General features: G+C 39.5%; 2 protein-coding genes across 11 annotated transcripts in view; one reads left to right on the top strand and one right to left on the bottom strand.

The window, feature by feature from the left end:
- C22H4orf47 (chromosome 22 C4orf47 homolog) overlaps positions 1-5812 on the top strand; it is a 30878-nt gene extending 25066 nt beyond the window's left edge. For 3 of the 6 annotated variants that reach the window (XM_049866261.1, XM_049866259.1, XM_049866260.1), the window contains exon 8: positions 2868-3121. In XM_049866261.1, coding sequence (XP_049722218.1) covers positions 2868-2916 — 49 coding nt within the window. In that variant the 3' untranslated portion in view covers positions 2917-3121. Of the gene's footprint in view, positions 1-1232; positions 2525-2867; positions 3129-5624 lie in introns of those variants that run through there. The other 3 variants (XM_049866262.1, XM_049866264.1, XM_049866263.1) reach the window with 3 other exon arrangements.
- CCDC110 (coiled-coil domain containing 110) overlaps positions 1-23621 on the bottom strand; it is a 41695-nt gene that overhangs the window by 17068 nt on the left and 1006 nt on the right. For 2 of the 5 annotated variants that reach the window (XM_049866245.1, XM_049866242.1), the window contains exons 2-7: positions 23249-23347; positions 17576-17631; positions 14795-14860; positions 13460-13570; positions 13302-13361; positions 10329-12435 (exon numbers count right to left, since the gene is read on the bottom strand). In XM_049866245.1, the coding sequence (XP_049722202.1) occupies positions 10329-12435; positions 13302-13361; positions 13460-13570; positions 14795-14860; positions 17576-17631; positions 23249-23347 (2499 nt within the window). Of the gene's footprint in view, positions 1-5852; positions 7735-8020; positions 9858-10328; positions 12436-13301; positions 13362-13459; positions 13571-14794; positions 14861-17575; positions 17632-23248; positions 23348-23621 lie in introns of those variants that run through there. The other 3 variants (XM_049866244.1, XM_049866246.1, XM_049866243.1) reach the window with 3 other exon arrangements.

Raw genomic sequence — 23621 nt, 5'->3', positions numbered from 1 at the left:
TCTCAGATTATTTGCTCAGGACACAGATTGAATAGGTATGATAAAAGGATACAACGCTGACGCCCACCTTTCCTGACTTTAAACCATGCAGTATCCCCTGTTCTGTTCGAATAGCTGCCTCTTGATCTATGTACAGGTTCCTCGTGAGCACAATTAAGTGTTCTGGAATTCCCATTCTTTGCAATGTTATCCATGATTTGTTATGATCCACACAGCTGAATGCCTTAGCATAGTCAATAAAACACAGGTAAACATCCTTCTGGTATTCTCTGCTTTCAGCCAGGATCCATCTGACATCAGCAATTATATTCCTGGTTCCACGTCTTCTTTGTAATCTGGCCTAAATTTCTGGCAGTTCCCTGTCCATATACTGCTGCAGCCACTTTTGAATGATCTTCAACAAGATTTTGCTTGCGTGTGATATTAATGATATTGTTTGAAAATTTCTGTCTTTGGTTGGATCACCTTTCTTGGGAATAGGTATAAATACGGATCTCTTCCAGTCATTTGGCCAGGTAGCTGTCTTCCAAATTTCTTGGCATAGATGAGCGAGCACTTCCAGTCCTGCATCTGTATTGTTGAAACATCTCAGCTGATACTCCGTCAATTCCTGGAGCCTTGTTTTTTGCCAATGCCTTCAGTGCAGCTTGGACTTCTTCCTTCAGTACCATTGGTTCCTGATCATATGCCACCTCTTGAAATGGTTGAAGATGGAAGGAATACAGTTATTATACCAAAAAATATTGGTCGATGTTCAACGTGTGTATATATACACAAGACTTATCTTAAGGAAACGGCTCATACAGTTGTGGAGCTGGCAAGCCCCAAATTCATGGGGCACGTGTTGTGCTGGAGACTCCTCCTGACTTATGTGATTGCAGGGGCTGAGGAACTCAGATCAGCAGGTTAGATGACAGGCTACTGGCCCACAGGGCTGCAGGGGCTGGCGAATCAGGTCAGATGGTAGGCTGCTGGCTCAAGTCCCCAGAACTGGAGGTCAGATGATGATGAGCCAGATGCAGGATCCAGAGCTAGAGAGAGCTTTGCCATAATCTGTATATATTGCATGCAAATCATACCCTCGAGGAAATTCCCCTTACATCGGATACTTGAGTAAGGTAGTGACTTGTGTAAGACTATGCCTTAAGTAAGGCTGTGACTTGAGTCACACCCTTTAGTAGGGGTGTGACTCAAGATACTCCCCACACTAACCCTGCCTTATTAACATATAGATGTTTAGGATCTACAACATAAAACAGGAGAATTTCACAGTACCACAAAATGGAGGACAATTGCATCAGATCACAAAATGGAGGACAGTTTTCCAACACTGGAAATCATGGTCTAGCCAAGTTGCCACATAACATTAACCATCACAACAACGTATGCCTTTTATGTATTTTAGCTATTTCATACACGTTCTGCCTTTATTATGGTTACTTTGTACATGTAGATGTGTCTAATTTTTATATTCCTCAAAACCATTACCTCTATACTTTCCACATGGCAGGGGCTTAAAACATGTTTGCTAAAGTTATTCCTTGAGCATTTGTAGATGTCAGTAGTGTTAACTACAGAATGCTATGTACATTCCTATTGCCCCTAACCCTATAATTGTACATACTCATCTGTACTAAACTATGTGTGCATCTCATTAGGAAAATTGGAACCAGGTCTTTCCCATGAAGTCAGCTTCATTAATTTAGTATCATTGCGGGAACACAGTACATTCAAACTTTATGTAAAAATAAAATTGCCACTCAGAAAAATTCTGACATAAAATTCCTGGACAAAAGCCCTAAATAGCTATGACAGCTTCATATTGTAAGTAGAACTGCTAACCTAAGTAATTAATATAAAATCACTGACAATAAGGTCCTGTTATAACTGAGTTGCTGCTGGGGAAGTAGGTAGCCCTTATCAGACCCAACATTTAGCTAATTCACGTCAAGCCCACTGTATGTTGCTGATTCTGTATGTATGGGCTCAAAGGAACGGGCCTTGGAAATATAATTTATATCTTAACCCACATGAACTTTAATAAGCTTATGTAGATATGGTGATGACACCTAATTTATGTATATTTAGTCTGCTCTTCATAGCCCTTTGTGACAGTTTTCTAGAGAAAATAAGGAAAATTAATTTTGACAAAGCAAAATTCAAATTTCCTGGAAGAGTAAGTGTAAGCCAGTTTGTAGCACTAAGTGAGTTTTCTTTACATTGTTAGGTGACTCCGCTGTCTCTCAGGGTAAATCTGTGTAATTTAATCCGTTGTCTACAGAAGCAGCATTCTCTGTGGGCTAGTTGGTGGGGCGCAGGACTTGGGAACAGGCAGATACAGAGCTCTTATTCCAAGTCCTTTTACTTTATCCATTGACAACCACTTATCAGCACTCTGCTATAGAAAGCCTATATAACAGACAGTCGAGTTAGAGTAGGTTTTCTGGGTGTTCTTTTCTATCCAGAGAACAGACCTGAGTCAGTACTGCAGCGCCCTAGCATGTTTGGTTGGAGCAGGAAGAGAATGGAAGAATAACTTTTGAAGTCAGAAGTTTATCTTCTGTTTTGTAATTTTTAGTTTATTGAAATCTTTTATGTTTATATTATCACAAATATTATCCTAAATGAAGTTTTAGCTCATTTTATCCTAATTTTAAAACTAATAAACCTCCGGATACTAGTATTTAAAGTTGGTTCCATATTTTTTTTCTTTCTTAAACTACATTTTCAAAGTATATCTGACCTTCATAAAGTGAAGTTTTATATGTAATTTGATGAGATTTTGCTTGATGCAAGTTTTTATAAGGATGTACAGCTGTATTGCCTACACCTATAAAATTAAATATGTACTTATTTTCCAATTTTAGGGCACTAAATATGAAGAACTACAAGACTGCTTCGGTACAGTCCTATTAAACCTGGAAAACAAATAGCTCTCCAGACCCTACATACCAGTAATTTCATTATCAAGTGCTAATTATTAAAAAAAAAAAAAAAAAAAAGATGTGTTACAAATAGCTCAAACATTTAAATCAAATTTCATCTTTTAACTCTAGCCTCTTCCTTGTTTTAATTTAGTACTGCTAATTTTTTTTTTTACTTAATGAATAAATAGTATTAATGATTTAACATGTCATTGCTGATCTCTGCTTAGATCTGTGATTGCCCTGAGTCAGAATCAATTTCATGGCAACTGGTTTAATTGCTTTTCTGAGCAGAATATAATGTTCAGAAATTTTGTGAAATCTTGAAATGTTGTCTATCGTTTGAAAACTTTATTGTTAAAAAGAAATTGCAAGTTGGAGGGTAGGAATGCAGGGTGGGACTGGAGAAGTAGAGGGTGCATAGAAAATTTTCAACTTGCTGTGTCTTCTTGGAAGTGTTTGAAAATTGGATTGGTAGCTATCCAAGTGTCATAGCCTATTAAAGCATTTGCAACATTGAAGATAAAGCTCGAATCCACTCATATTGCCCAGAATTATGTATACATGCATTACGTAGTAATTCTGTTTATGCCTGTATAAAACATCAGATCATATTAGCCAATGGCAGCCACAAGATGAGTTGGGGTGAAGAGGGAACGTACTTGTTGGTATTACAAAGTTGCAAGACGGATGAAGTTTGTTTTTGGTGTCCTCTCATGTTGCTATCTTGGAAGAAGTACAACCAGAATGTTCCTTAGAAGCGAGTATGGGGAGACTGTGTCTTACATACTTTGGACGTGTTGTCAGGAGGGATCAGTCCCTGGAGAAGGACATCATGCTTGGCAGAGTACAGGGGCAGCAGAAAAGAGGAAGACCCTCAACGAGGTGGATTGACACAGTGGCTGCAACAATGGGCTCAAGCATAACAACCATTGTGAGGATGGTGCAGGACTGGGGAATATTTCGTTCTGTTGTGCATAGGGCCGCTATGAGTTGGAACCGACTCAACAGCACCTAACAACACCACCACGTCACTATCTTTGGAAACCCTGGTGGCATAGTGGTTAAGTGCTACAGCTGTTAACCAAGAGGTTGGCAGTTCAAATCTGCCAGGTGTTCCTTGGAAACTTTATGGGGAAGTTCTACTCTGTCCTGTAGGGTCGCTATGAGTCGGAATTGACTCGACGGCAGTGGGTTTTTTTTTTTTGTGTGTGTGTGTGTTGATATCTAGCTATCCAAAGCTGCCTCTCCTGGGCCATCCCACCCAGGTCTTACCCTTTAGTTCCCACAGTATCTCCACCTCACTTACTCTATGTCTCTAAGAAAATATCTGTTCTTAGAAGATATAATGTGACTTAAATACAGTACCGTAATTCATAGTGAGGTCTCTATCAATAGTCCTCGTTCTGTCGAAATATTTAACATAATGTATTGGGAAAGTTATTTTTGATCCATGATGTTTGCTGGTACCCCTTGTCCTTCTGGTAATGTAATTTATCCCTCTGCTACTCCAGGCTTTGGAGAGCTGGAAATAAGAATGCATAGAGACTCTTGTAGGACTCTTCTTATGGGTGCATTTTTCCTCCAGTGGGAGGAACTATGTCAAGTCATATATACATCTGGCCTTTAAAGGAATTGCAGACAGTAGGGAGCCCTGGTGGCGCAGTGCTTAAGAGCTCAGCTGCTAACCAAAATGTCGGCAGTTCGAATCCACCAGCTGTTCCTTGGAAACCCTATGGAGCAGCTCTGCTCTGTCCTATAGGGTCGCTATGAGTTGGAATTGACTCAACGGCAACAGGTTTGGTTTTTCAGCATACGGTAGAGAGAATTTTTAGTATTTTTTTTTCATGCCTTATGTGGTATCTGAAATTATTTATTGAGGCCTAAAATTAAGGCCCAATATTATGTACTGCCTTGACCACTGGAGAAACCAGGAGGGCCTTGAATGGCCTCACTCAAATTTCCATCTGTACAGGGCTCCCATAGATGAGGTCTCCCAGCCAAACCACCTTCCTCATCAGGGAGACCAGGCCCAGCTCCTGCTTGTCTCTGAGCAGTAGGTTTCCCTGCCAGCCTATGGGATTATTCAGACAAGCCAGTCACATCCTCCCATGGGAACAGGTGGTCACCCCATCCTCTTCACCTCCAAAGTCTGCCTCCTATAGCCCCTGCTTGTTTGCTCTTTTCCCAAGTGCAGCCCCTGTGTGGCCCTGCACGGTGTGCTGCCTCCTCATCCCCTGGGCAGTGGGTATGTGTGACTAATAAGCTGCTGTTGGTCTCATCTCTCCAGTGTTGAGTGTTCTGTGCCTGGCCATCCCCATTACCCTAGGGTGATTAAACCTCATAACTAGCTTTTTTTTTTTTTTCTAAAAGAATACTTAAAACTCCTTTTTTTTCTTTTTTAAATCCAAAGATAGTAGGAATGAAAACCTTACAAAAAGATGTATCAAGAATACAAGAATATAATGTGACTCAAAGCGACATCCATTTCTCTTCAGAGTAGGAATGGCTCTATTAGGTACACGTAACTGATAAAAAGTTATATAATTATATGTTGATAAATGTTACTAAAGAAGCCTTATAAATATATGCATACTTTTGAGATAAGAGCTTTATATGTCTAGAGTTTATTAAAATCTAAGTAATTGTTTATTTTCATTAGTAGCATTTAATCTTCATTAATGTGCTTTTTCACAGCAGTGTACACTACATATCCTGTTGGTGGTGTTAGCTGCCATCGAGGTGTCCCAGGGTCATGGGGACCCCATATGTTACTGAGTAGAACTTCTCCACAGAGTCTTCTTGGCTGCGGTCTTTATGGAAGCAGACAGTATCAAGTGGTCTAACATACACATGTATAATTGGAGCCTCAGAAAAACGTGACAGAAAAATATTTAAATAAAGAATGGCTGAAAATTTCCAAATTCGATGAAAATTGTACTACAAAATACAAGATGCCTAAAGAACACCAAGTGGATTAAACACAAAAGAAAAGTCACACCAGGACACATCATAATAAAATTATAGGAAACCAGTGATAAAGATAAAAATCTTGTGCCGGCTAGAGAAAAAAGGCACATTATGTACAAAAACAAAGAGTTCTCATCAGAAACTACGTAAGTCAGAAGAAAATGAATGACATCTTCAGAGGACTGAAAGAAGCTATTAACCCAGAATCCTATGTACAGTGAAATGTACTGTTCAAAAATTAAGGCAAAATAAAGACTTTTGCAGACAAAGAAAAGCTGAGGCCTGCACTACAAGAGGTGTTAAGGGAAGTTTTAAGCAGGATAAAAAATATACCCGATGGAAACTTGGATCTTCTTAAAGAATGCCGGAAAGGATAAATGTGTAGTTAAAAATAAAATGCTTTTTCCTTCATAGTCTAACTTCTTTAAGGGATAGTTTATTTTTTTTAAATAAAAATACTAAAAATGTGTCATGGGATTTATAACATAGGTAGAAGTAAAGCCTAAACAACAATAGCACAAAGAAGGGGGACGTAGAAATATGTTGTTGTCAGATTCCTACGTTATATATGAATTGGCATAGCATCCTTTGAAACTAAACTGTAGTATGTTAAAGATGTATAGATAACCCTACAGAATCTTTAAAGAAAACAGAAAGAATAAAGAAAGAGGTATGGCTAACAAGCCAAAGGAGATGAAATGGAATTCTAAAAAGTACTCAGTGAATCCTAAAGAAGGCAGGAAAAACAAACAAAAAAACCCCAAAACAACAACAAAAAGATAGCACAAATAGAAATCAAATAGCAAGACGTTAATTACATTAAATCATATTGATAATTACATTAAATATAAATAGCTAAGCACTGCAATTATTTTTTTTAACTGTACTTTAGATGAAAGTTTACAGGACAAACTAGTTTCTCATCAAACGGTTAGTACACATATTGTTCTGTGACATTGGCTAATAACCCCATGACATGTCAACACTCTCCCTTCTCAACCCTGGGCTCCCTACTACCACCTATCCTGTTCTCTCCTGCCTTCCAGTGTCTGCTCCAGGGCTGGTGTACCCCTTTAGTCTTGTTTTGGCCTGTTCAGTCTTTGGCTGATGAGTGAACCTCAGGAGTGACCTTATTACTGAGCTCAAAGGGTGTCCAGGGGCCATACTCTCAGGGTTTCTCCAGTCTCTATCAGGCAAGCAAGTCTGGTGTTTCTTTTTGAGTTAGAATTTATTCTACATTTTTCTCCAGCTCTGTCTGGGACCCTCTATTTTGATCCCTGTCAGATAAGCACCGCAATTTAAAGGCAGAGATTGTCACATTTGATAAAAAGGAAAGGCCCAACTATACACTGTCTGAAATAAACCCATTTTAAATATGAAAACACATTAAAAGCAAAAGGATCCAAAAAGATACATTATGTAAAACCTAAAGATAACCTGAGTGCCTATATTAATATCAGTGCAAAACTTTAGAGCAAGGAATATCACTAGGGCTAAAGAGAGTCATTTCATAATACAAAGGGATCAGTTCATCAAGGGAACATAATAGTCCTAAACGTGTATGGACACAGTAGCAGAGGTTTAAAACACATGAAACAAAAACAGACAGAAGAAATCCACAAGTACAGTTGGCAACTTCTCCTTTCCTCTATCAGGGATTGTTAGGACGAGCAGACAGAAGATCAGTAAGGACATGGAAGACTTGAACAGCACTGTCGGTCACCGATGCCTCGTTGACATTTGCAGAACACTCTACCACCACTAGCAGAATATCTTCACAACAGCAGAGTGTACCTTCTTTTCAAGTGCACATGGAACGTTAACCAAGATAAACCATATTCTGGGCAATAAAATAAGTCTTGATAAATTTAAAAACACTGAAATTATACAGAGTATGTTCTCTAACCACAACAGAAATTAAATTAGAAATTAATAACAAATATCTGAAAATATACAAATATTTGGAAATTAAAAAACACACTTTCAAATATTCTACTGGGTCAATAAGTCATAAGGAAAAGAGAAAATATTTTCAACTGAATCAAAATGAAAATACAATGTATCAAAATTTGTGGAATGCAGCTACAGCAGTGCTTAGGAGGAAAATTATAGCTTTAAATGTATGTATTAGAGAAGAATAGAGGTTCAAAACCAGTGACCTAAGCCTCCACCTTAAGAAACTGAAATAAGAAGGAAAAAAATTATAAAAATATGAGCAGAAATCAATGGAATAGAAAACAGGAGAACAATAGAAACAAATCAATGAAACAAGCTGATCTTTGAATAGAGCAATAAAATTGATAAAACTCTAGCTAGATTACTGTTCAGTAAAAAAAGAGAAACCCCAAATAACCAATATCAGAAATTATAGAGCGGACATCACTACAGGTCCTCTGGGCATTTGGGAATTTAGATGAAATGTACCAGTTCCTCAAAAGTCACAAATTACCAAAACAGACTCAAGAAGAAATAGAAAATAAGAATAGTTCTGTACCTACTAATGAAATTGATTTTGCAATATACAACCTTCCCATAGAGAAAACTCCAGGCCCTGTGGTGAATTCTATTAAATAAGGAAGAAATAATATCAAGAATACTCATCCTCAACTAATCCTTTCAGAAGCTAGAGAAGGGAATTCTTCCCAACATATTTTATTAGGTCAGTTTTATCCTGATACCAAAACCAAAGACATTAAAAGGAAATAAGACTACAAACCAATACCCTTCTCAACATAGATGTAGAAATCCTTAAAATATTATGAAATCAAGTCCAGGAGTATATATTTAAAGGTAATACAACATGACCTATCAGAGTTTATCCTGAGAATGCAAGGTTGGTATTATATTTCAAAATTAATCAGTGTCATTTGCCATATTAACAGATTAAAGGAGAAAAACCATATGATCACCTCAATAAATACAGACAGACCATTTGGCAAAACTCATCCAGGATGTTTGTATAACTAACAGTCTTGGAATAATAATAACAGAGGCACTTTGTCTCCCCCTGGAGCAAAGGGTGGGTTTGTTTACAGCCTTGGAAGATACAGTCTCTCGTGGAGCAAAAGCAGGCGTGGTACTATCCAGTACACAAGGTAATATTTCTCTCTGAAGCAAAGGGAAACACTGGTGGTGTAGTGGTGAAGTGCTATGTTTGCTAACCAAAACGTTAGCAGTTCAAATCCACCAGGCGCTCCTTGGAAACTCTATGGGGCAGTTCTACTCTGTCCTATAGGGTCACTATGAGTCGGAATCGACTTGACGGCACTGGGTTTGGTTTGGAACAAAGGGCAGGCCTGCCTACTGCACATTAGGGTTCTTCTCCTATAAGGCAGCCCACTGTTTGTGGTGTTGTCTGGACCGCTTTGGGTCCCCTGGGTTATAGGAAACTCACGAAAAATGCTGACACTTTCGCTACTGCTACTGCTGTGTAATAAACTGTCCTTTCTCTCTGACCCAGACGTCTTGTGTCCTCTTCTAGAATCCATGAAATTGCAGCAGGCTAACATATTAGCTAAGGAGCTCTGGTGGCACAGTGCTTAAAGTGCTCAGCTGCTAACCGACTAGCTGCCTCACGGGAGAAAGATGTAGTGGTCTGCTTCTGTAAAGGTATAGCCTTGGAGAAACCCTATGGGGCAGTTCTGCTCTGTCCTATAGGGTTGTTGTGAGTAGAAACCCACTTGGAAGCTGTGGGTTTTTAAACACATGTTAGCTTATAAGAAGGGTAAAATTTCAGATTCTTCACAGTTTTTGATAATAAAAGAATATATAGCTAAGTCCCATTTCTAATTTTAAAAACTAGTCTACTTTTAATCACCTATTAGGTAATTATAATACTATGTAAAAGTAAATTTAAAATTATTTCCTATGGAAAAAGTACTTGGACACATTTTTTAAAAATTGATTTTAGAATTTATTTACATATCTTGGAAGGAAGCAATTGATATAGTTTACTTGGAGCTCCTGGGTGGGGGAAAAACATTTTAAAGGTGGAAGTGTTAATTATACTTTAGAAAAAAAAAAAGCCTGTTCCCCCACAAAATTGCTTTGTACATGTATAATATATATAGATATGAATAAAATAACTAATTTTTTTAAAGAGAAAAATTCCTAAATAATTCCATTATATACTAAGTTGGGAGCCCTGATGGCACAGTGGTTAAGAGCTTGGCTGCTAACCAAAAGGTTGGCAGTTTGAATCCACCAGCCGCTCCTTGGAAACCCTGTGGGGCAGTTTATTCTGTCCTGTAGGGTCACTTCAAGTCGGAATCAACTCGACAGCAATGGGGTTTATACTAAGTTGAATCCAAACCTTACAAAACCAAATTGTATTCATCTTAAAGTTTCCTTCTTATTACTGTGTTCTGGCTAGTGTTCCATAGGGTAAAAGAATCTGAAACACATCTCTTTCCTAATCCACCCCAATATACATACCTTTCAAATCAGGAGCCGAAGTCCTGCACCTAGGACTGGAAGTTTCTTCATACGTATCAGAGTTGTCAAAATGATATTTCTCCCTTCTTGAGATGTAAACCGTTTTTGGTAGGTCATTGTGCTGACTACAGATTTTATCAGTTAAATTAAAATAATCTCGTTGAAGATTTCGCATCTCAAATTCCAAGGTATCCCTTTCGTTTTGCATACTTCTTACGTAGTTTTCCAAAAGTATTTTGTCTTCAGTAAGCCTACTGATGCTGTTTTCAAATTTTAAGTTTTCTTGACTATGTTTCTTTAGCTCTTCTTTTAGAATCTGATTATCTGTTTTAATTTCCATTACCATTTTTGATAACATTTCACATTCCTTGCCCATTTCTGACAAGCTGTTCTTATAAATATTTGCTTCTGATTTTGCATTTTTTATTTCTTTCCGAAAATTTTCTTCTGCAGTAGATTGGTATGTTTGAATATTCTCAACTTCTCTCTCCATCATTTGTCGAGCAGCGGTAGCTTCTTGTAATGTTGCTTCAAGGTCAAGTTTTTCATTTTTAAATGTTTCTATTATTTGGATAAGGGTTTCTTGTTCAGTTTTTGCCAATCTTTCCTTCTCTTTTAGTTGCATTATCTCTAGCTGGTTTTCTTTCAGTTCCTTTTCAAGTGAGCTTTTTTCCTTTAGAAGCTGGTGGTTTTTTTCCTCTAACATTTCTTTTTCATCTTGTATCAGCAGAACGTTTGTTTTCATAGATTCCATTTCTACAGTCATTCGATTGTTTTCATTATTGACAACGGCAAAATCATTCTGAGCTTTGTGTTCTTTGTGTTTTAACTGATCTAACATTTCTATCATTTGTTGTTTCTCCACAGAAAGTTGACTGTTTTTTTCCTCCAGAGTTTTATTTTGGCCTTGGAGGACATTATACTTACTAATTACTTTTTTCAATTCTTTAAGACACTCTTTGCTGTCTTCTTCTGTTTTAATTAACCTGCACTGAACAGTGTTCTTGTCTTCAACCAGGTCCTTAAGTTGCTTTTCGTATGTTTCAATTTTCTGAATCAGAGACTGTGTGGTAGAGACAAGAGTTTTTATTTTGGTCTTAAGGGCTAAATTTTCATTCTCTAGCTCTGTTACTTTTTTCTGTATCTGCACAGATTCTTTTAGGTAATTCTGTAAGTACTGAATTTTTGCCACACACTGCTCAGTCACAGAATTGACTTTGGAGGCTTTCTTGTTTTCAAATACTGTTGATCCTTGTTTTACTACAAATGATTGCCTTTCTTTGTCTTTTATTTTATGTTTTGTGTGGTCAAGGAATGACAGTGTATCTCTTGGAACTCTGGAGTGGAATTTTAAATCTGTAATACTCTTGCCAGTGATAGGAATTTCCATATTATTTTTCTCATTCTTCTTTCCCCTGTGTATTTCACTTTTAGATAATTTTTTACATTTCCTACAAAAATTCACATGGACTTTTGACACTGTTTCTCTGAGTGGGAGTAATTTGTTTACTAATGCCTCTAATTCTTTAATCCTTTTGGATTTTTTATCCTCATTTAAGTTATTTTCCTCCTTAGTAAAATTAATTTTGTCCTTGTGAATGGGGGACAGATCGCATCTACCATTACTTTGAACATTTGTATCAGTTTTTAAAGTTTGAAGTTCATTTGTGAGTGCCAGTTCTCTATCGTGTGACTTTTGAAGTTCTTCCTTCATTTGTTTGATAGAGTGGCAAATATCATCTAAATTTTCATAAAATCCATGCTTGAGAAAAGGCACAGTAATTGCGGGTTCTTCCAAAATTATTGTATCAGCTTGAGATGTTCCATTTGGAGGTGGGTTAGGTAGAAAACTGTAAAGGTTATTATAATTCTTCAGCATGTCAGAATTTCCTGAAGGGCTCATAACTATGTTTGAAGCTGTATTATCTGTTGATGTTCTCAGAGTTAGTATGTCCTTGAAATGTATTTGAGATGGAATATTTATACTTTGAGAGATACTGTGAACAGTATCACTACTGAATTTTTCTTCCATTGAACAGAGAGACCTGGAATCCTCAAAATGATGAAATTTCTCCATAGAAAGGATTTCCTCTTCATTTTCTATAGGCTAATAACAATAAAAACACATTATAAATGTACTCTCATTTGTCACATGACCAACAACTTAAGATGATTTTTGTAAAGAACTTATTTATACAACTAAAATGAGCATTTTATCCAATTCTATAGCAAAGAAGCCTAACAAGTATGATTCATTTTCTCCAGAAGACTTAACAACAGTTGTTTTGAGATCTGTAACTCCGGTCTGCACAATTTGCTTAGAAATTGCACTTATTTCCTTAGGGTGTGAGGGTTCATGGATTTCAACTTCAGAAATAGAAATTTAACACCTCTGAAGAGACCGTCATACATAGAAGGGGAAGGTAGAAGCAATAGGTCAGATAAACCAGAAACCAAACCAACTGCCCTCGAGTCCATTCCAACTCATAGCGACCCTATAGGATAGAGCAGAACTGTCCCGTAGGGTTTCCAAGGAGTACCTGGTGGATTCGAACTGCTGACCTTTTGGTTAGCAGCCATAACATTTAACCACTATGCCACCAGGGTTTCTAATAGGTCAAATGGACACTTCAAAAAAAAAAAAAAAAGATGATTACCACTTCTGAGCTGTTTGTCAAACATGGCTTGCATTCCTAGTTTCAGGATGATCCTAGGGCTGGCACTATCCTGGAACTGTGAGTTCTGTTAGTGTAGGTACAGTGACTAGGTCTGGAACTGTTCTAGGGAATTCACCCCAGGGCTCGTCAGTCCTAACAGTAGAAAGAACTCTAAAGTGGACTTACAAAACTTACAAAAGCTACCTTCTACTTCAGTTCACTTGGGAATCCCTAGGTATCTGAACTAAATCAAATTCCCCTCACACACTCTCCTAAGAGAATCGAGAACATTGCAGAAGTATTGAGGTAAACGCACATCTTTTAGGATTTTCAGGACAGGAATTTCCTTATTTTCGTCTTTGACAGTCCATTCTTCCTGTGAAGAAGGGGAGAACGTAAAGGTGAAGATAAACTGATTGTAGTAACATTTTTGTAGTACCTAAATATACAAATAATTTGTACAGGATAACATACCAAAGCCTTTTCAATGCGTGTGCTGAATACTAGATTTTTTTCTGAACTAAATTGTGGGTTTTCTACTTCAATAATGCTTTTGTTCAATATTTCACTGATTTCAGACTGTACCTTCAAAAGATAAATTGAGAATGTTAGAATTTGATTTACAAATTTATGAGTGTACAGTAATAGTAATAGTAGAGTAGGTACCTTTAAATTTCCTGCACATAAAAATCCCTTCCCATCATGTAGAATATAAAAAGTGACTTTTAATTATTGTAGTCTCTATCATGAAAGGAGTCTTTAAGAAAATTATGCTTTTACTATATATGATTATAAAATCAAAAAGATAATTTAGTAAAAATAAAACTTTGTGAGCTAAATAACTTAAGATGTTTGACTTTTTAAATGACTGAGTAAATCAGAGACCTTTGATGTCTGTCATCCAAAAAAATCCATTCTGTTACCCTCGGGAGGACGTTATCTTCTCTTTACATTTCTCTGCAATTACTTTGGGTACAGGACATTGGGGGGAAGTTTATACCAGGTCTTTAGTGTTAAGTGTTGCGTTCTGTACCCTCACTGTCTATCCTCTATCCTTCTGTTAACACTACTTCTTACTTTTTCCGGATAAAGCTCATGTACCTTTGGTGACACTGGCCCAACTTCTCATTCCAGGGGTGGGCATGTGACTCAGAGCTAATTAGTCAGAACATTGCATTCCTCGGGCAGTGACTGGTTCAAGCATTGCATGTAACCCAATCTGGGTCAACAGGAGTCTGGCCTAGGACCTTAGTATAAACTCTTCAGAGAAAAAGACATGCTCTTTTTCTCTGCCTGACTTAAACCTAGAAGGATAAAGGCCTAGAGCTTCTGGCATCCCTTTTGCCACCACACAGAGTCTGAGAATCTATTACTGTAGAGAGCAGAGCCAAGATGTGGAGTGAGACTTGGTCCTGATGAGGTCAGTCCTGACCCTGAAGTGAGCTATCCCTAGGTTACCTGTGCCAATCAATTATATTTTTTCCTTAAGCCATTTTGAGTTAGATTTTCTATGACTTATGCACGCTGTACAATAAGAGTACCTCTTTGTAGACTGTATATTCGTAGCACTTTGAAGATGTATTAAAAAAAATCAGTAAGCTCTATTTCTTTTTTGCTCATACCCAAATACAAGCATAACAGAGAGAACATAGTTTCCTCAAAATAGATTTTAAGCCTGGAATGTGCTGTGGCCTCTAATAGATAAGAATCTATAATGATTAATCAACTGGCCAGTGATGATCAGTCCAGAAGTGTGGGATGACATCGTGAGTTTGGATATTTCCTTCCTGTGTAGACATTAAAACATACCATGCTAACATTCTGCAAAGTCTGTATTCGGAGAGCCTGAAATGATTCCAGTTGATGCTGAAGAGCCTATAGCAAAATTAAACAAGGTACAAAATTGAGTATTTTTAGGTTGGCAAATATTACATGGATTGTTATGACTTTTTATGTCCCCCAAAGTATCCCACTTACTGCTACAAAAAGTCAGATGACTCACATTCTTAGTCATTCTTTTTTTTTATATAATTTTTATTGTGCTTTAAGTGAAAGTTTACAAATCAAGTCAGTCTCTCACACAAAAACCCATATACACCTTCCTAAAAAAAAACCTTCCTACACACTCCCAATTACTCTCCCCCTAATGAGACAGCCCACTCTCTCCCTCCACTCTCTCTTTTCGTGTCCATTTCGCCAGCTTCTAACCCCCTCCACCCTCTCATCTACCCTCCAGGCAGGAGATGCCAACATAGTCTCAAGTGTCCACATGATCCAAGAAGCTCACTCCTCACTAGCATCCCTCTCCAACCCATTGTCCAGTCTAATCCATGTCTGGAGAGTTGGCTTCGGGAATGGTTCCTGCCCTGGGCCAACAGAAGGTCTGGGGGCCATGACCACCAGGGTGCTTCTAGTCTCAGTCAGACCATTAAGTCTGGTCTTACGAGAATTTGGGGTCTGCATCCCACTGCTCTCCTCCCTCAGGGGTTCTCTGTTGTGTTCCCTGTCAGGGCAGTCATAGGTTATAGGTGGGCACCATCTAGTTCTTCTGGTCTCAGGTTGATGTAGTCTCTGGTTCGTGTGGCCCTTTCTGTCTCTTGGGCTCGTAATCACCTTGTGTCCTTGGTGTTCTTCATTTTCCTTTGATCCAGGTGGGTTGAGACCAATTGATGCATCTTGGATGGCTGCTTGCTAGCGTTTAAGACCCCAGACGCCACTCTTCGAAGTGGGATGCAGAATGTTTTCTTAATAGATTATGCCAATTGACTTAGATATCCCCTGAAACCATGGTCCCCAGACCCCTGTCCCTGCTACCCTGGCCTTTGAAGCATTCAGTTTATTCAGGAAACTTCTTTGCTTTTGGTTTAGTCCAGTTGTGCTGACCTCCCCTGTATTGTGTGGCGTCTTTCCCTTCACCTAAAGTAGTTCTTATGTACTATCTAATTAGTGAATGCCCCTCTCCCTCCCCCCTCTCATAACCACAAAACAATGTTTTCTTTTCAGTTTAAACTATTTCTCAAGTTCTTATAATAGTGGTCTTATCCACTTTTATAATAGTGGTCTTATACAATATTTGTCCTTTTGCAACTGACTAATTTCACTCAGCATAATGCCTTCGAGGTTCCTCCATGTTATGAAATGTTTCACAGATTCCTCACTGTTCTTTATCGATGCGTAGTATTCCATTGTGTGAATATACCATAATTTATTTATCCATTCATCCGTTGATGGACACCTTGGTTGCTTCCATCTTTTTGCTATTGTAAACAGTGCTGCAATAAACATGGGTGTGCATATATCTGTTCGTGTAAAGGCTCTTATTTCTCTAGGATGTATTCCAAGGAGTGGGACTGCTGGATCGTATGGTAGTTCTATTTCTAGCTTTTTAAGGAAGCGCCAAATCAACTTCCAAAGTGGTTGTACCATTTGACATTCCCCCCAGCGGTGTAGAAGTGTTCCAATCTCTCCACAGCCTCTCCAACATTTATTATTTTGTGTTTTTTGGATTAATGCCAGCCTTGGCAACTCTATAGGGCAGTTCTACTCTGTCCTACAGGGTCCCTATGAGTCAGAATTGACTCGACGGCAGTGGGTTTGGTTTTTTGTTTTGTTGGAGATGAAATCTCATTGTCATTTTGATCTGCATTTCTCTAATGGCTAATGATCGTGAACACTTCCTCATATATCTGTTAGCTACCTGAATGTCTTCTTTAGTGAAGTGTCTATTCATATCTTTTGCCCATTTTTCAATTGGGTTATTTGTCTTTTTGTAGTTGAGTTTTTGCAGTATCATATAGATTTTAGAGATCAGGCACTGATCAGAAATGTCAGAGCTAAAAACTTTTTCCCAGTCTACAGGTAGTCTTTTTACTCTTTTGGTGAAGGAAGTCTTTGGATGAGCATAGCTGTTTGATTTTTAGGAGCTCCCAGTTATCTAGTTTTTCTTCTACATTCTTTATAATGTTTTGTATACTGTTTATGCCATGTATTAGGGCTCCTAACGTTGTCCCTATTTTTTCTTCCATGATCCTTATCGTTTTAGATTTTATATTTAGGTCTTTGATCCATTTTGAGTTAGTTTTTGTGCATGGAGTGAGGTATGGGTCTTGTTTCATTTTTTTGCAGATGGATATCCAGTTATGCCAGCACCATTTGCTAAAAAGACTGTCTTTTCCCCATTTCACTGTTTTCGGGCCTTTGTCAAGTATCAACTGCTCATATGTGGATGGATTTATGTCTGGATTCTCAATTCTGTTCCACTGGTCCATGTATCTGTTATTGTACCAGTACCAGGCTGTTTTGACTACTGTGGCAGTATAATAGGTTCTAAAATCAGGTAAAGCAAGGCCTCCCACTTTGTTCTTTTTCAGTAATGCCTTATTTATCCGGGGCCTCCTTCCCTTCCATATGAAGCTGGTGATTTGTTTCTCCATCTCATTAAAGACACATTCGTAGTCATTCTTGCTAACTAACCAGTGGGTTTCATAAGGATTTTTCTGGGGATGAAATGACAGAGCCCATATGCATTTATTTGGAAAAAGTTCAGCTTTTTCATGGATTTTTAGAGATTAAAAAATGAAATACACTCACTTTCAATGCTGACTGTGGTTGGACTTGATTTTCTGATTCTGCTCTGCAGCTATATCCTGAAATGTAAAATTGAAAAACCTGTGGTTTAATTATGTTTTTAAACATTTGTATAGAAAACTAACTTTGTAGGATAAGACAAGAGATAATGAGAACTTTGATATTATGTTGTGAAGACCCCAATGCTTGTTACATATTTGGTGTAAGAAATTATTCTCTCTTGAATTAAAATAACTGCCAGAGGTTCTTGCAGTGTTTTTAGCTTTATAATAAACCACTAACTTTTAACACCAAACCTCAAACTCTCAAAAATTCAAATATCTTTGTTTCTGGGTACGAACTATAATCTTTTTTGTAAAAACAGAAAAACAAAAACAAAAAAACTAGTAATCCTCATACATGGGAGACCCTTGGCAAAATACTTTATAGGCCTCAGGCTCTGTGAAATGGCCATCTCATATTTTCCCCCTGACCAGGGAATTGGAATCGACTTGATGACAACGGGTTTGGTTTGGTTTATCACGGGAAACAAACTGGATTAACAGATTGTCCTTTTGCCCTTAAGCAATGTCTATAAAGATTTATATATGCCCCCCTAGAAGAGGGATCATAGATCAGCAACAGAGGAAGGGCCTGTGTAACGTATGCAAATTTTATGACATACAACCCTCATTGTCCAAATGATACGCTATTTGCTTTTTTTTTTTAAAACTGTTTTATTAAAGAATTTAAAAACTTTCAGTGTCCTGAGTGAAATTAGAGTTATGACTCGGTATTCCCCTGGGCTGATGATTTCTGCCGGAAGAGAAGGTTTTAGAACAGGTCATCCCATCTTCTCCTTTGGAGTGGTAGCCTGCCAGACTTACAGAGATGGTGGCAAAGTATGTCAAACCCTGCACCATCTGCCCCCCATCACTGGAGCAATACTGGTTATGAGCCTAGAGCTTTAAAGAAGCCCACCTTCAGTCGGAGGACAGGGAGGGACAGCCAGCCTACTTGCATTACTGGGAATAAAATGGCAGTTAAACTCTTGGTAGTCTGAAAATTCATCACATAGAGGAAAAAGGAATGGAAGTAAGGTCTGGACCAGTGCAGGAAGGCATTGTGAAGTCTTCCAGATCCTAAAATAACTTTTTCTAATGAACTCAGGTAGACCAAAATGCAAATCAAAAAGAATATCACCTAGAATCCCACCACCCAGAACTAACTTGTTAATTTTAGGCACTCACCCTTCAGTCAGCAATCTATGCCTTGATGTGGAAAAAACAGAAATGATTTTGGAACAGTGGGGTCATAGTATACATGCTATTTTTAAATAAATAACAGTAAATGTATATTTCTATTGTGTATAGTGCCAAGAAGGATGAGAAAATTAGCATTTCTACTTCCACATCTGCTCTCCATTGTCCTGATACTTGCCAGTTGTATTATTTTTACACTAAAGCTTTACAGTGTTTACATTCTGCTCTGCAGTTGTAAGTCCCACAAACCTCCATATTTAAACATGAAGTAGGATTTTATTCTTGTTTTCAGTCTTCAGTTTATTCTTACTGGCATCACTGTTCAAAATTCCATCACCTTCCTGCATTTGCAGGCTCCTTTTTCTGTACAATTTCCTTTGTTTCATGAGGAGGACTTGCAATTAAGCATAGAATTCCTTTTACTAAAACTGAACCAGAAATACATGGACAAAAGAAATCTAAAGCCTTAGTAAAGAGATATGACAAATAAGAAAATTTTAAAAAAGAACTATGAGCATTTTTTGTTCATCTGGTACTGCTGGAGGGAGGTCTGGAGTCTTCCCTCACTCTAAAATCTCTATCTGGAAACTAGAATAATTTTTATAACTTAATGATTTAGACTTTTTTTTTTCACTTTCTAGTGGTTTATTCCCCCAACTACCTCATTCATTTGGATGTTGAGTATCATATGGTGTGCTCTGCCGTAAGCGCTATAGATACAGCAATGAATAACATGGTGTGCTCCGTCATAGGTGCTATAGATACAGCAATGAGTAAGACAGAATTCCTGCTCCTATGGGACTTACATTCTAAAGGAGCAGACAGGAAATAAAATGAAACAAAGGAATTACCAAACAAGATAACTTCAAACAGTGATAACACAAAGAAAATAAACCAGGCGGAAACCCTAGTGGTGCAGTGGTTAAGAGCTATGGCTGCTAACCAAAAGGTCAGCAGTTCGATCCACCAGGCCCTCCCTGGAAACTCTACAAGGCAGTTCTACTCTGTCCTATAGGGTCGCTATGAGTTGGAATCGCCTCTATAGCAATGAGTTTGGCTTTTTTTTTTTTGGAATGTGAGAGACAGTGAGTGGGGTGGGATCAGCATTGGGGAAGGTGGCTAGAAAAGTCCTCACTGATCATATGAGACTTCAGCTGAAAATCCAAGTGCCAAGAAGGGGCCAAAGGTCAGGGGCATAGTGAAGGTAACGAGTGCTTGGGGGCAGTCTCTAAGGTGTGCTCTCTGCCCCCAATTTCAAGATGGAACAGATGTTGTTATCAGCGACGTGTCAGCAGAAATGCCTTCCCCGTCTTTCTCACTGCCTCAGTCAGGCACCTTTCATATTTGTGGCACCTCAGAATGTCATTCTGCCCCTCTGTGTCCCCTTGCTACGTCTCTGCCAGCCATGGGAAGAGATGCTGAGCAGAGGAAGCAGCAAGGTCCTGAAGCAGAACAAGTAGCTGTGTTTGAGGACCAGAGGGAGCCAGAATGTACAGCTTAATGAGAGGGTGGGAGCACAGTCTGATGTGGGGCCAGAGGAGGAGACAGGGCTAGATCTCACAGGCCAAGCTGATAGGTTTGGCTTTGATTTTAAGTGAAACTGGAAGCTGTGGAGGATTTTAATCATGGGTGGGATTTGATCTGACAGAAACATTTTAAAGATCACTTTGCTGCATGATAACGGAGTGTAAGGGGACAATTACTTTAGCTGTTGTCTGAGTGATGGGGAGAGGTAACTTGACTAGGATGCTAGTGAGGAGATGGAGGGGAAAATACATAAATACCCAAGAAGCCTCTCTCTCAGGAGCTCGGCTGCTAGCCAAAAGGTCGGCAGTTCAGATCCACCAGCCGCTCCTTGAAAACTCTGGGGGGTAGTTCTACTCTGTCCTGTAGGGTTGCTAATGAGTCGGAATCGGCTCTACGGTAGTGGGTTTATATGTATGTATGTATATAAGAGCCAGGCCAGGATATATATTGGAGATGAAGCCAGGACTATTTGCTAGAGGATTAGATATAAGCAGAGAAGAAAGGAATCAAGGATGACTCCCAGGTTTTTGCTCTGAGCAGATAGATGGATGATGATGTGATTTGCTGAAATGGAAAAGAATGGGGTGGGAACATATTTTAGGAGAAAAAGAAATCCTTTTTAGCTATGTTAAAGTTAAGTTGCCTGCTATCAAAGTGGAGATGTCAAGTAGGCAACTGGATATACCAGTCTGTGTTTCAGGGGAGCAGTTATAAACACTACTGGGTGATATGGAGGTCAGCGCTAACCCAGGTTGGGTAGTTTACATGGAGTGACAGCAGAGAAGCCCAAATGAGTGTGAACATTTGTGGACGATAAATATAGGCAACTCTTTCTGGTTTTACTGTGGAAGGGGATGGTGAATACGGTTGATATTGGAAAAGATGTGAGGGTCAAGAAGGATTTTTTAAACATGGGTGATTCTAACATGCTTGCGTGCTGGAATCCTATAGTAGAAAAAGAATAATTTTGAAGAATGAGGGAGGCTAATTGCAGAAGCTAAGACTTAAAAATTCCAGAAGAGATGGGGTCTTTAACTGAGGAAGGACAATCCTTCACTGGAAGGCAGAGAACATGGGTACCTAGGCAGGTAGGTTAGCAGACCTGAAGGTGGAGGATTAGGGAGTTTTGGTTTGATGGCTTCTGTTTTTTTCAAATAGTGTGAGATCATGTTATGAGTTGAGGGGTGGTGGATAGGGGGCTGGAGAGCTGAGGAGACACGAGGAGTGAAGCAGCTATCTTGGAGAGGAGAAATCAGGTAAGTTCCCAGATAACACTGAGTGCTCATTTTAGATTCATAGTTATGACTCAAAAATGAGTTTTTCTCCAGCAATGTTCAGATGCCTCAGTGTAGGCAGAGAGTAGGCATGTGGATTTATCTATTTTTAAAAGCTATTAAAATCACTTTTGTTTTTCTTGTGAGTTCCAGAGACTTTGGCTGCTACTTATTCCCAAAAGGAAGGCAATTTTCAAATTCAGCAATATTTAAAGAACCACATGGAATTATGTGATCGTAGAATTGGAAGGGAAGTTTTCAGTCATGCAAGTAATCACAGGAGACAGAACATAACCACACTTCACCGCTTATTAAGTCCCTGCTAAGTGTACAGTTTTGGGAGGTATAAAACCAAAAGCAAACCTGTTGCCATCGAGTTGATTCTGACTCATAGCGACCCTACAGGACAGTGTAGAACTGCCCCAGAGGGTTTCCAGGGAGCGCCTGGTGGATCTGAACTGTCGACCTTTTGGTTAGCAGCTGTAGCTCTTAACTGCTGCACTGCCAGGGTTTCTTTGGGAGGTAGACCAGAGACTAAGTGGCAGATGAGCCCTGGGCATGCAGTGGTTAGACACCCTTTCAGGCCAGTGGGCTCTGCCCCTCCCCTGGCATGTCACTGGACACCAGGCTCCTCTGAGAGGCACTTCTCTCTGTGAAGTGAGGCCCCAAATTCAGTGTTCTCAGATTCCCTGGTACCCAGCTGGGTATTCCCACACATCTTTTTTATTCATGGTTTATATGAAGCTTGAAAACCAGCTATTTGGTTATTTCAAACAGCTATCTGCCTCCCCCACAATACTCTTTAGTCCACAAATATTTACCGTAAAAAAAAGTTTTCTTTAGAAAAAGAATATATCTTTTTTAGTGTCTGTCCAAAACGATCAACAATTCTTATGTAGTATTCAGGTGTGGTATACTGATTGAGGCCTGAACTCTGGAGCCATTCTGCTGACCTCTGGTTCTGTCACTTGCTAGTTGTGTGACTTTGGAGTGTTTGTTAACCTCTCTGTGCCTCAGCCTCCTCGTTTGTAAAATTAGGATAATGGTGGTACTTACTTGATGGGGTTTCGAGGCTTCAGTGAGTTGATATTTGTAAGTGCATAGAACAACGTTTGGCACAAAGACACTGAGCCGGAAGTGCTAACTATCATCGTTGTCAGCTGTCATCACGTCAGGGCCTCACTCATGAGGTCCCCTGCACAACAGCGTGCAAAGCGACCGCTCCTGCACCATCCCCGATTGGTTGGGAATCCGACTGTTGTGATCCATACGGTTTTCACTGGCTGATTTTTGGAAGGAGATCGCTAGAACTTTCTTCCTGGTCTGTCTTATTCTAGAAGCAACACTGAAAACCTGCTGAGCATCACAGAAACCTGCAAACCTCCACGGACAGACAGGTGGTGGCTGCACGTGAGTTGCACCGGCCAGGAACTGAACCTGGGTCTCTAGCCTGGAAGGCAAGAATTCTACTCCTGAACCACCACCGCCTCCTAATTTACCAGTAAAATAATACGAGTTATTGGGAGAAACTGTGTACTGGAAGCACCCCTGTTGGGCCAGGGAATGTGGGCAATGTACCGTCACCTGTAGTAAAAGGCAGAAACACCACTAGGCCTGGGCCTTGGGGACCTTACCTGTTTCACTGTCACCACTTTCCTTTATCCCCTCAGAGGAGTTTAGGATCTTGGTTGCTGAAAGGAGAACCGAGTCAACATCTTCTTCAAGACGCTCTTCTGTAACAGAAGCATGCACCCAGTTTTGGTTTTGTTGGGAGAAGGTGGGGATTGCGAACATGGTCGCCCCTGGAGGCTGCAGGAGAAGACGCTGGGTCCGCCGGAGGGCGCGCTGGGACCGCGGGAGGGCGCGTTGGGTCAGAAGGAGGGCGCGCCGGGGCCGCGGGAGGGCTCGCCGGGTCGGAGGGAGGGCGCGCCCGGGTCGGCCAGAGGACGCACTGGGGCCGCGGGAGGGCGCGCCGGGTCGGAGGGAGGGCGCGCCCGGGTCGGCCAG

Source organism: Elephas maximus, chromosome 22, assembly GCF_024166365.1.
Source record: "Elephas maximus indicus isolate mEleMax1 chromosome 22, mEleMax1 primary haplotype, whole genome shotgun sequence".
In the NCBI taxonomy this organism is placed as follows: Eukaryota; Metazoa; Chordata; class Mammalia; order Proboscidea; family Elephantidae; genus Elephas; species Elephas maximus.
This window is presented reverse-complemented; position numbering and strand designations above follow the sequence as displayed.